The sequence below is a fragment of the Anguilla rostrata genome, chromosome 8 (genome assembly GCF_018555375.3).
Source record: "Anguilla rostrata isolate EN2019 chromosome 8, ASM1855537v3, whole genome shotgun sequence".
Lineage (NCBI taxonomy): Eukaryota > Metazoa > Chordata > Actinopteri > Anguilliformes > Anguillidae > Anguilla > Anguilla rostrata.
In genome coordinates this window covers 43,753,606-43,765,957 of record NC_057940.1, presented here as the reverse complement: position 1 = coordinate 43,765,957, position 12,352 = coordinate 43,753,606, and the positions used below count along the sequence as shown (strand labels likewise).

The 12,352-nt window shown below is 39.2% G+C and overlaps 1 protein-coding gene and 1 long non-coding RNA gene across 2 annotated transcripts in view; one reads left to right on the top strand and one right to left on the bottom strand.

Moving 5' to 3' along the window:
• Positions 1 to 12,352, top strand: part of LOC135261793 (uncharacterized) — a 499,003-nt gene that overhangs the window by 60,955 nt on the left and 425,696 nt on the right. The gene's annotated exons all lie outside the window — the stretch shown is intronic.
• The window catches only part of angpt1 (angiopoietin 1), an 85,266-nt gene that overhangs the window by 29,994 nt on the left and 42,920 nt on the right, over positions 1 to 12,352 (bottom strand). Inside the window, exons 3-6 of the mRNA XM_064348402.1 lie at positions 9,764 to 9,885; positions 7,926 to 8,158; positions 2,962 to 3,089; positions 1,998 to 2,099 (exon numbers count right to left, since the gene is read on the bottom strand). Of these exons, the coding sequence (XP_064204472.1) occupies positions 1,998 to 2,099; positions 2,962 to 3,089; positions 7,926 to 8,158; positions 9,764 to 9,885 (585 nt within the window). The remainder of the gene's footprint in view (positions 1 to 1,997; positions 2,100 to 2,961; positions 3,090 to 7,925; positions 8,159 to 9,763; positions 9,886 to 12,352) is intronic.

Sequence of the window (12,352 nt, the reverse complement as noted above, 5' to 3'; positions counted from 1 at the left end):
ATTAAAGTCTTGCTAAACATTTTTCAAAGATTCTGCTCCTTGGGCCCGTTACATTTGAAACTGTTGAAACTGCCACGGCATGCCCCTGATTATAATAATATATAAATGTATGAATACTAAGTAGAATACATTGGCCATGTCGAGAGACTTCAGTGATTTTTTCACTTCATCTTATGTTAGTCAGATCCTGTAACTGAACACAGCAGTGCGACTGACTGACGTGTAAAGTGTTTTTACATAATAGATAAAAATATTGTTGAAGTACAGTGTTGATGATGACAAGGGAAGCTAATGACCATCTCTGAACTATACAAGCCCTGTGAGCCAATGCACTGCACTGATTTTGAACAGTGATTCGTTCCTTCACAGATGTCAATTAAGCTTGTGGTCTTTGTTGACTGAGAGCTGAGCATGGTGTGCAGTAGCATACCCACATAGCAAATAGCAAACCAGGCTTCATTGTTCAAGGGATTGTGTATGTTTCTGAATGGCCTAGACAGTTCTGGTACTTTTTTGAAGCTTTGGAGTTGCCTGGAGTGTATATTCTTGCTTTAAATCACATTCGGAAGTGCCCCTATAACAGAACTTGTCAAGAACTTATGTAGGTAGCTAACATGATTATACATATTTAACTAATGTTTACAAATCTTACAAATGAACTGTTCCTAGTATGTAATGGCACCCCACATCACAGATTACTGGGCAATCAGCCAATCGGAACAAATATGAGACAGTATTATATAATAATAGTGGTTCATTGTGTCACAATGCTAATTACTCCATTAACTTCTCCATTACTGAATTTCTTGTGTCTGAAGCAAATTCACATACAGTAATGTACATAAAACACTGTGTTCAGAACACAGCATATACTGCATTACATAGCAAAAACAGAGTGTGAAGGAAACAACTCACACCTAGCACTTGAATTTCACATTGCTTTTGCATAAAACCTTTTTTAAGTGGGTTTCCAATGTTGGATATGATCAATTAGAGAATACCCATATCAAATGATCTGTTAATAAAATAAATAGAAAATGGCACAAAGTATTAAGTGTAACCTAAATCAAGGACACCAGCCATAATAATTTCAGTCGTTTTTTTTACAGTGTGCATTAATTCATTCTCCTGCTGGAAATGAAGAGCAACCCGCTGCCATATCCAGACACCCCATACACCATCGCTAATTATGGGGTTAATGGATCCTTCTGAAACCAGATTTCCCTTTACCAGTTATATTACAACCATCTGGTTGATTTATTCCACAGGCCATTCATCTTTGGGGTCAGAGCATCTGAGGACACTCTCTGGACCATGTTAAATTCAATCCAGAGAAAATAGCCATACATTATAGCAGTGACGAATTTCCCAGAAAAAAAAGTCTTCAGAAAATCTTTTAAAACGCCAGTTTCATATTTTCTTAGTTATTAATGCATTTCGGAGGCCATGTTTGCTCTATGTGTCTAAACATCTCAGACATGAATCAACAGACAGACTGTAGAATGTGAAGCATCCTCAAAAACAGAGGCTGCAGTACCACTACCACAGCTGGCGAAGCTACTCAAACATCTTAGCATAACCGCCAAGAAATCCATTACAATTCCTGAGTGACGTGTTCAAACCCTCATGTGTTACAATGAATCATCATAATGAAAATACTGGAGGTACAGTCATATTTCTCTTTTCTTAAAACAATTTTTATTACAGATTTAATTCTCCTAATTGAATAATAACTCTTTTCAGAGGCTCGTCTCATCACTGCAATAGCCCCTGTCAACTGATGGAAGTTTAGATATCAAAGTGGTCTTATCCAAAGAGCATGCAGCCGCTTCTGTTTCAGTCTGCAGTAGCTGAGCTAGAGTCAATCTGGCACCATGAAATGAGAACAATACTGCCAACTGAAGCCTTAGACAGACAGACAGACAGATATATTTTAAATAAGTGGGATTTAGCAAGACGGCAAACCAAGTGACTTTTTTTCTGACCAGCCTCCTCACCATCTTATACTCTTTCCAGGTCCTCTGAAAATCCAAGCTGCCATCTTCTCTGTGTTGGATCACTGTCCAGCCCCCTCCGGCAGACTCCATGTTGCAGTACACCTACAGAGGTAGAGAGTCTGGTTAGGCCCCAGTGGCAGGTGGCAGCTGACCTATCTATGACAACCTCTAACCCTCCAGCCCCCTCCCCCTGCCCAAGAAGCATGCAGTCAGACTGCACACTATTAACAGACACACACACACACACACCTCAGTGTGAATTGCAGAGACCCAGTTCCTTTTGCAGCAGCATTCTTTCTCTCCCAGCCCTCAGGGCAGCACTTGGCCTTAATCAAACAGCCCAGCTAATTTGAACCAATTTTTCACTCTCAAAATTTTACGGGCTAATGATCATAATTAGGGATTTTTAAAAATGGGCGGGATTCTCAAAATGGTGGAGCATGAATGAAAAAATGGTTATACTCAAATGGGAAAATCTGTCAAATCAAATGTGTCCACACGCTTTATGCTTCACTGTAAGTGGGGAGTGCTTTTGTAATGCAGTTACTTTGCACAGACTATCTGGAGTGGATATTTCTATCCCTGGCTTTTTTCGGCTGAGAACACAGTCAGTCAATGGGTGTAATTAGGAAGGTCCAACTGACAAAACCAGACTGGAGTCCCCACCCTCCCCCCTCCGCCAGCCCCACCACACCTCGTCGATCAGGCTGGGGCCAGGCAGACACCTGTTCCCCCCGCCAGGGCTGCCAGATGTATTTCTAGCTCAGATTATTCCTGAACCACCCAATATCTATCACAGCTCCTACGCTGGCAACCCTCCAGGAGGCCACTGTGCTGGCTTCATAAGATAGAAAATAGCATTCCCCTTAGAAAAACACCAAATCCAGCTCTCATTTTTAGAAGTAAAAACAGACTTCAGATGGCTAATTCAAGATAGCAAAAATAAGCCATAATCGGAGCCTACCTTATTGGTCTCCAGCATGTTAATGTGGATAGTGTAGACACCATTCTTGTGGAACCCCGCTTGAAAGAGGTCAGCACAGTCCCGAAATTTCCTCTCCTCATCTGCCTGTTTTGTGCTGTTTGGGACCACTGTTCAAAACATGCAATGCAGACACAGTGTGTTACGTACTGTACACATAACACATCACACAGTGCTGAGTAATCTACATTCTAATGTCTGGTAAAAGACTAATCTAGTGAAAGCAATCACCAGTAAATTCAGAATATGATTTTTGAACCATTATTTAATTGGTGTACACACATGGTGGATTACAATACAGCTCCAATCCAAACTGCAGTCAAGGGTCAGAAGGCATAAGGCTCTAATAATCTAGAGCCTTATGCCTAATAAAGTTTTAAATTACATGCATATGAAAATGTTTGACCGCAGTCCTGAATCTGTATAATGTTCCTGATGGCTTTATTTGGCTCCAGCATATCACCAGTCACAAAATGTACAAATTGTGTGTTCTATCTTGCCATCCCATCTATCTCTCTGCCACCATCAGAACACTGCACTGATACACCCTTTAAATTGGGCTACGCGCAAAGACTACAAGGATAAAAGAAATGAACAAAAACATGGTGACATCTTTTACACTTTGCACATTTAAGTTAAAAGGCTATTATAAGGATATTGAGTTCTGATTTGGAGTTCTTAATACACTGCAAAAACCAAAAATAAGTTTTAACCAGAAATGTAATCTTTACATTTAAAATCTTATTTCAATAACTTTGTCAGGTAAACAGAAATTTAATGAATAATAATGTGTAAGGTTTGTTAACCATTTTTCAAAAGGCAGTTTCTGAGCAGCCCACAAGAATTCCACTGCACATAGAAGAACGCTTCTGATGTAACTGAACATGCTGTGATTGGCATGTTTTGGTTTCACTACCCATACTCTCCGCACTGGTGTTATTCCAGTTAGCTCATTGCTCCCGTCTTCCATTTCTCCAAAACACATACGTCTACCACGTGCCGCGTGTTTATGCAGTCAAATGGCTGGGTCTTCAACAAACTAATTTGGCTGCATAAATAATCCCAAACAAAATTATATTGAATATTCCACGAATATTCAATGTATCGCCCAGCCCGAGCTCCATGCAGCTTCATGGCATGCCTGCCCAAATATCAAAATATCTAAGAATCTAAAAGGTTTCAACATAAAAGGATGTCCTTGGTTTGTGTTCAATAAGTAGGCTATGGCATGGTGCCTGACATCAGACACACAACAGATGATTACTTCTGGTAAAACAGGAGTGTTAAAAGAAAACATCAATCAACTGGAAGATCTATCTCTCTGAGTGGGAAGGGGTCTGACTTTGATGGGACCTTTCACTGTGTCAGCTGTGCGTCTGTGACCATCTGCTGACAATTATGTTGGTAATATTTTGAAACCAAGCAAGAGACTTAGGACAAACTACTATGCGCTATAAATTCCAAGTTCCTGTTATAACACGTGGTTTATATTTATCCTTTGAGTCTCCGTATCGTTGGACATTCCTTCCGCTTTTTCACAAGTGGTGCATCTCAGCTTTCACACTATTGTTTTTACTGTTGGGATTGTTTATGCAAAGGAGATGTTACTGAAAAGTGAAATATGTCAGCATTTCTTAAACAGCGCTTTGATCCCCCTGTCCTCAAGAGGGGTCTTGGAAGGATGAGCTGTTTGTTAGAAGTACTATTTGTGCCTTTTTAAGAAACTATCGAGTGTTGGTGACAAGGAGCTCCTGCTGTGACAAGTTGAAAGAGTGTGACCTTGCACCACGGAGTCTAATAGAACAAAGGTAGCTCTGTCAGACCACAATTCACTGCATGCTGGGAAATAGTGGGACCTATTAGAGGGCCAAAACATATTAATGTCAAAAGACATCTAGCGTATTGTAGCTAGATGACCAGCAACCTTGAACAGCTTGTGCCTTAGCTCTGTAAATAGTGTTTATGTCTATTTATTTACACATAAATGTTTCCTGGTGCAGCTTGGACTTGCATCCAGCAGGTTTGTGTGAAAAGCACAGTGCGTCGACTGCGTTCAAACAAGTGGTAGTTGTCACATAGCAGCTTCTCTCATTATAAAATATACGTCCATGTCCCTGGGGGAGGAGCATGATCAGTGAGCCTGAGAGATGCCACCCTGTCTGGCATGGCGAAACACACCTCTGTGCCATCCTGTTATGATGACACATTGGGGCCGCAGCTCAGGAATGCACAAGCTGATTGCACCCCCTGAGAAAAGGTGAGGGGAACTCAATATCATTTCAGAAATTATTACAGGAAGAAGCACCGAGCATGGCTGGCCTGTTCAACAGCACATCCCTTGCTGATACACTACCGATATACATTTAGCTCATCAAATTCAGTGTTCTTCAATTTTGTCACTGATGAACACATATTAGGATTCACCTTCACAAAGGCACATATACTACAAAAAAATATAATGATTTTCAACCATATAATTTCAAGCAACTACTGGTGCACTTTTAAACCTGGTTGTAAAAATGATTGATGTTTTTCACGAGGTACTCTAATAAAATACTGTAACAGCCAGAGATATTCAAGAAAGCTTTTAAGCAGAAGTCAACAAACATTATTACTGAGCAAGACTCATGCGTGTGACTAGGCAATTCTCAATTAATTTAAAGCTCAATGTCATCATTGAGCTTTAAATTAACTACATGAAAGGTGCAAACAATACTCTGCTCAATATTGAACTCTCAGTAGATGAGGTATTGAAATATTGATCTCAGAATTAAAAGAGTTTGCTGGACCACTGTGCATTTTTTTTGTTTACCTTCAGGTTGTGTGTATACGTAGTTCATTCACACATTCCAATTTTACCTCTTCATCTGAGTCTTACACTTATATAGATTCAGTTAGGAACAAAAGTTTTTGCTCCTATAAATGTGGTTTTAAAATGTTGTAATTTACACAACTATATCATAGAGCAATAACCTCCAAATATGTTGCCCCAAAAGAAGGCATACTGTGTTAAACTCCAAGTGCTTTCACAAACAAACAAAGCACCCCCAAAACAACTGAACTGTAAAATCTTTCTAAAAGAAGCTTTATTTTAGACAAGCAATCACTGAAGATCTACCTTTCCTTTCACCCTGAGAGAGCCATTCTTCCCAAGAGCCCTATTTTGGGCTGACAAATTTGAGCGGGGTTGAGGAGAGCGACCCCTGTTCTTGATGGTATCTGCATTGCTGCTTTGGGGGCAAAGACCAACCACAGAGATAGAGCGGCCATCTTTTATTTAACTTTGTGTTCACTTTGAATTAAACCAGTTTTTTTAACATGACCCACAGCATTCCTAAGACCCATGGACGCAAAATGGGTGAATGAACTGGTCAGTTCACAGGCTCTGAAACTGGCTGAATGAACTGCTTGAACCCTGTTTTTACTGTTCTGAAATGCAGAACAGTAAAAATAAACACATTGTTGTTACGTAAATGCCATTAAGCATGTGTCCACACTGTTCACAGTGAATGCACAACTGTGTTTTCACACCTCATTTCCAATCTTCCGCCAGACTGTTCGGGCTCTCTAGGAAGTTGTTTGAGTTTTTGGGAAGTGACAGCACGGAAGCACTGGGATGGAAAGGTGTGCCCAGAGGCATCTGTTCACACTGGCCTTTTACTCAGACACTTTCCACCCCCAGCATCCAGGTGAAATTTACTGTGCCTAACAAGAATAGGGGCTGGCATGAGGGATGGGTGGGGGGTGAAGGGGGGTTGAATAGCTGTGAGGATGAGGGAAACAAGTTCATAACTGACTGACCTCAATGTTTGACAGCCATTTGTGTAGAACATAGAACCAGGAAGAGAACTCCCTGGTGCTTTGTTATCAACACAAAAAGTCTTGCCCCATTTGTGGCAAGATATGTCATGACATGTCACGAAGCAAGGAAGTCTGAGTAACTAAATAAACTATCCTTACTTTCACTTACCTTACAATTAAATGTTAAATCTTATTCATTTATATATATCCACTCTATGGCTTTGGCAATATTGTTTCATTGCTTTCATGCCAATAAAGCTCTTTTAATTGAATTGAAGTGAATTGAATATAGTGTTACGTTCATGACGTCTTTTTTTAGGCAAACCTGGGAGTTTGCACCATGGATTCCCTCGGCAGATTTTTAATTCTTTTTTTCCCATAGGTATTTTGTTTTCTGTAAAAAATAAGGTCTGCGGTTAACGTAAGCCAAATAAAGTTTCACATTTTGTTTTATGAGATAAATTTCACAAATTAATATCTATGAATTTCGAATCTGTTATGTGCTTAAAAAAATAAGATGCTAACAAATTGTTATATTGAAACTACAGCAGTTGTGTCATCTAGGCCGGCTAGTATGGAAACTTGAGTGGTAATTGTCAGAATGTGACTGTTGTTGTACTTTCAATATAGCAACTTGTTAGCAACTTACTTTTTAAAGTACATAACTTTGAAATTCACAGTTGAGATGTTAATGAGTGTAATTTGTCTCATAGAGAAACTTATGAAACTCTCTTGGTTTACATTACGCACTGATGTTATTTTCCACAGAAATCAAAATCTAAGGAAAATCCCTAAGGAAAAATGAGTTTGGAAATTTACCAAGAGAATCCATGGCTCAAAAATGATAACTCAGTTCTGAGTTTTAGGACTACAAACTGTAACACTCATTAGGCCATGAAAACCTTGCTCTTGCATTATATTGCTCAGACAGTAGCCATTTCCCATTTCATCAGTTCTATATCCATGGGTCTGGAGCTATACTCCAGTGATGTATTAACATCAACATTAATTTTTTGCTTCGTCAGAACTAAGGCTGGTGTAACAGATGCTGGCTGGCACCAGCGGTGCATCACAATTCATTGGCCAGGCTCCGTTCCTCAGTAGGCAGGAAGATATAAAGGGGTGATGAGGGGGTTTTTCTGTACCTCCTCCCTTGGAGCAGAGGGTGAGCAGGCTGTGCATGGTGTCCATCAGGTCCTGCTGCTGCCTTTGCAGGGCGGTGTTGTTGCCGGTGGCGTGGCCCAGCTGCGTCTCCAGCTCTCGGATCACGCTGCTTTGCTTGCCCACGAGCTCCTGCAAGCTCCCCTTCTCCTCACGCTGGGCCTCCAGCTCCTCCCGGTGCCGGGACTCCATCTCCTGCATCTTCTGCTCCAGGAACCTAGAAATGAAAGAAAAATAATCACTTTGCCATTTACTTTAATTTAAATGAGTTTGGTTACCCTGCTTTCTTGTTATTTTAGTTTTGGAGAGGTCAACAGAAAATTTGACGGGGTCTGTTCTCCCAGAAAAAACAAATGTAGCCAATAGAATGGATGGAAGCCTCAAAATACTGTGCATTACTGGTGCTTGGGAAGAGGAGAAAACCATCAGTGTATATGTACGTATGATGTATATGGTGTCATTCATATTGGTTAATAATAATAATAATAATAATAATAATAATAATAATAATAATAATCAAATTGCAAAAACTGTATAAATCCTAAGAAAAAAAAAATCTGCTTTGAGCTTTGAAAACTGTATTCATTGTAAAACTGTAAAGCTCAGATCCAGAATTTAGGTTTAAATTTGTGGATATATATTAATATATCAAAGTCAAAAAAATTTTTTTCCAATGTATTGTGCACTCAAGGGACACCATTCTGACAAAGGCCCTTATCACTTGTTCCATAACATTACTTTCAATAAATGGACACAGTGCTTCAAGGTAGGCCTTCCAAATGAGATATTGCACAATATATCTCTGGGTTTTCATTCATTTCTTTAGTAATTCTTTTGAATAACATGCTCCTTAATGAGCCAGCCACTGGATCAGGCACATTACAGTACTGCTATGGAATGTGTCTTAATTTGGGTCAAAGGGAAATACATTTTTGTAATTACAATAATGTACACTTTTTTTGTTTTATTTTACGTGTGGAAACAGAAATCACTTGCTTGGGTGGCAGATACTGCTATTATCTGTACAGCCATACACCATATCTGTGTAGTGCATTATAGCAGAAGACAGCTCAAAGATGGTTGTCTCATCATTTATAGAAATGTAAATGTGGAATTATTTTTTATGTCCAGTTATGCTTAAATTAAATGTCAACTTTGTTTTCTAGTGATATTCTGTAGCCTACGCAAAGCTTGTTCTTGTCACCCATGACTGGATTGTGACTGTAATACCGGATTCCCTTTATGTATTTGTATTGGTGCCTATTTTTAGTGCCTCTCTCCAGATTAACTAGTTTATGACTAACTAGACAGTAACCTTTACATTTACATTTATTGAATTGGGCAAAAGCTAGAATGTTGTGAAAGGACATTAGCTACTCTTCACATGTAGTATGTGGCGACATAGCTCAGGAGGTAAGACCGATTGTCTGGCATTCAGAGGGTTGCCGGTTCAAACCCCGCCCTGGGCGTGTTGAAGTGTTCTTGAGCAAGACACCTAATCCCTAACTGCTCTGGTGAATGAGAGGCACCAATTGTAAAGCGCTTTGGATAAAAGTGCTATATAAATGTAGTCCATTAGTATTAGCCCTCTGTGCACTTTTCACATGGAGTATTAGTCCTGTTTTTATTTAAATGTTTCAACGTACATTGCAATGTTTAGACAATACTAAGGATGTTGAATTGTGCATTTTAACATCCCTAGCATTAAAAGAGTATAGATGTTTTACTGTGAGACATAGCAGTAAAACATAAACAGCCTGGTGTTGTGAACATATCTACCCTGCTTTATCGCAAAGCAAAATAGAGGGAATGGTGCATTTACCCATTCTTGTCATGAAGTTTGCTTATTTCATTGGTCTGGAGCAGGAGCTGCTTCTCCAGTTTATTGGTGGACAGAGAGTTCTCCAGTAGCTGGATCTCAAGTCTTGACGTCTGATTCAGAACCTGCTCCCAACCACCACCACAAACAAACGGGTTAATTTTGAGCGCTGACAAATGGTATGCAAGCATGCTACAATTTGACAATTATTATTGAAACAAGGTAATACAGACATGCTATCATTCTAAAATCACTAAGAATTCATACATAATGTTCAATACTACAACTCAAAAATAAGATGTGAAAAGACTGAAAGATATGAAAAGAGTAAGTATACAGATGTTGCAGGGCAGATGTGTGGTTGAGACAATGGGCCTCGTTCACTAAACATGCATATGATAAGATCTGATTGTAAATTGTGTTTACAAACGTTTCCACAAACATTTCCATATTCAGATTTTTTTTAACTTATCTGAATTTATTATTTGGTATGATCAAATTTTATGTGGAAATATTGTAAACATGCATAAAGGCAAATATGCAAGAAGAGCTTTCTATTTCCATGGTCATAAAACTTTATGTAATGGGAATTTAAGTAGTTAGAGACCTCACATTAACCACAAAACTTTTATAAACACAATTATACACCTAAACTAGCCTATCTGAGCAACATAAAATTTTTTGCTAGTTTTATTTTAATTTCGTTTTCATTTTGATTTAAATTTCAGTTTAGTTTTAGTTAGTTTTAAGAGTGGGTTTGCAAGTTTTAGTTTTGGTTTATCAGAAACTGTTGTTTTTAGATTTATTGTTTTTTCACGCCTAGTTTTCATCCAAATTTAAGTTCATAATGATATCTTTTTGAGAACACATAATTAATTTTGCTTATTGATAAAAATCAATTTACAGTTGAGGCCAAAAGTTTACATACACCCAGGCTAAAGGTTTTTCACAACTCCGCACATTTCATTTTACCATACATTTCTTTTGTCAAGTCAATTAGGGCATCTACTTTGTTCACATCAGAGGTAATTTTAAAACAATTGATTAGAGACAGATTTATTTCAGCTTTAATTCACTATATCAGAATTCCAGTGGGTCAAAAGTTTACATACACCAAATTGGCTGTCTCTTTAAACAGTCTGGAAGATTCCAGAAATTGATGTAATGATATTTTAGAAGCTTCTGATTGGCCAGTTGTCATAATTAGGGGTTCATTGGTAGTTAATTGGGACCTGTGGATGTATTTAAGGGCCTACCCTCAGAGCCACTGTGTTTTTGCCCTTGATAACATGGGAAAATCCAAGCAACTCAGCCAAGACTTCAGAGAAAAAATAAAACATATTTGTGGACCCCCAGAAGTCCAGTTCCTCCCTGGGAGCAATTTCCAAACAACTGATGGTACCACAAGCATCTGTACAAACAATTGTATGCAAATATAAACATCTTGGGACCACACAGACACTGCATCGTTCAGGAAGGAGGCACATATTGGGCTATATTTTAACGATCTAAGCGCACGATCTAAAGTGCATGGTGCGAGTACATTTAGGGCGTGTCCAAATCCACTTTTGCTAGTTTAACAGTGGATAATCTGAGCGCAAAATAAGGCGCATGGTTCAAAGGGGTTGTACTTAGTCTCTTTATTAATCATAGGTGTGTTTTGGGCGTAACATGAAATAAACCAATCAGAGTGTCATCTCCCATTCCCTTTACAAGCCAGGTGCGCTTGCACCTTGGCGGATTGCTATTATAATGGTGGATTTGCCAAGCAGTAGGAACGCCTCTGAAAAGGAAATGAAAATGGATGAAAGCGCGCGAGCAGACAATCTACGGCAACAGCAGGATTCCAGCAAATATTATATTATGAATATTATGTTAATGTATATAATATAATATTAATATTATATTACCAATATTATGACTAACCATTATGACATGTATTTTTTTATAATATCGCGCGTTGTGCACCCGCCTAGGTAGGCGCATATTACTATCTTAATAATGCGCCCTTAAAATAACAGTAAAATACTGCGCCATTAACTTAAGACCAGGTTTTTGTTGGTCAATCGCGCAATCGCTTTCAGCTGCCTCAAGATAGCAATGCGCCAATAATGCACCTGACCACACCTCATTTTAAGACTAAAACGCCCATGGGTGCTCAGATGGGCGCGAGTACATTTGCTATTTAAACAACGTGGGCGCTGGACGGGAAAATGACAACTGCGTTGGTCTGAAACTAGCAAAGACACTTACGTTGCGCTTGGCACCGCTTTGCGCCGGGTGTAAGATAGAGCCCATTAACTCCCAGGAACTTTGGTACAAAATGTTCAACTGAACCCCAAGCAACAACAAAGTAACTGGTGAAGGAATTGGAGGCATCAGGTATCAAAGTATCTACATCCACCATTAAGAGACTGCATTGCCATGGCCTGAAAGGCTGTCGTGCAAGGAAGAAGCCCCCACTTCAAGACCGGCATAAAAAAGCCAGAATGAAGTTTGCAAGTGATCACCAGGACGTTGACCTAGCCTTTTGGAGGAGTGAAACAAAAATTTAACTGCTTGGCCATAATGATCAGCGCTAGGGTTGGGCCG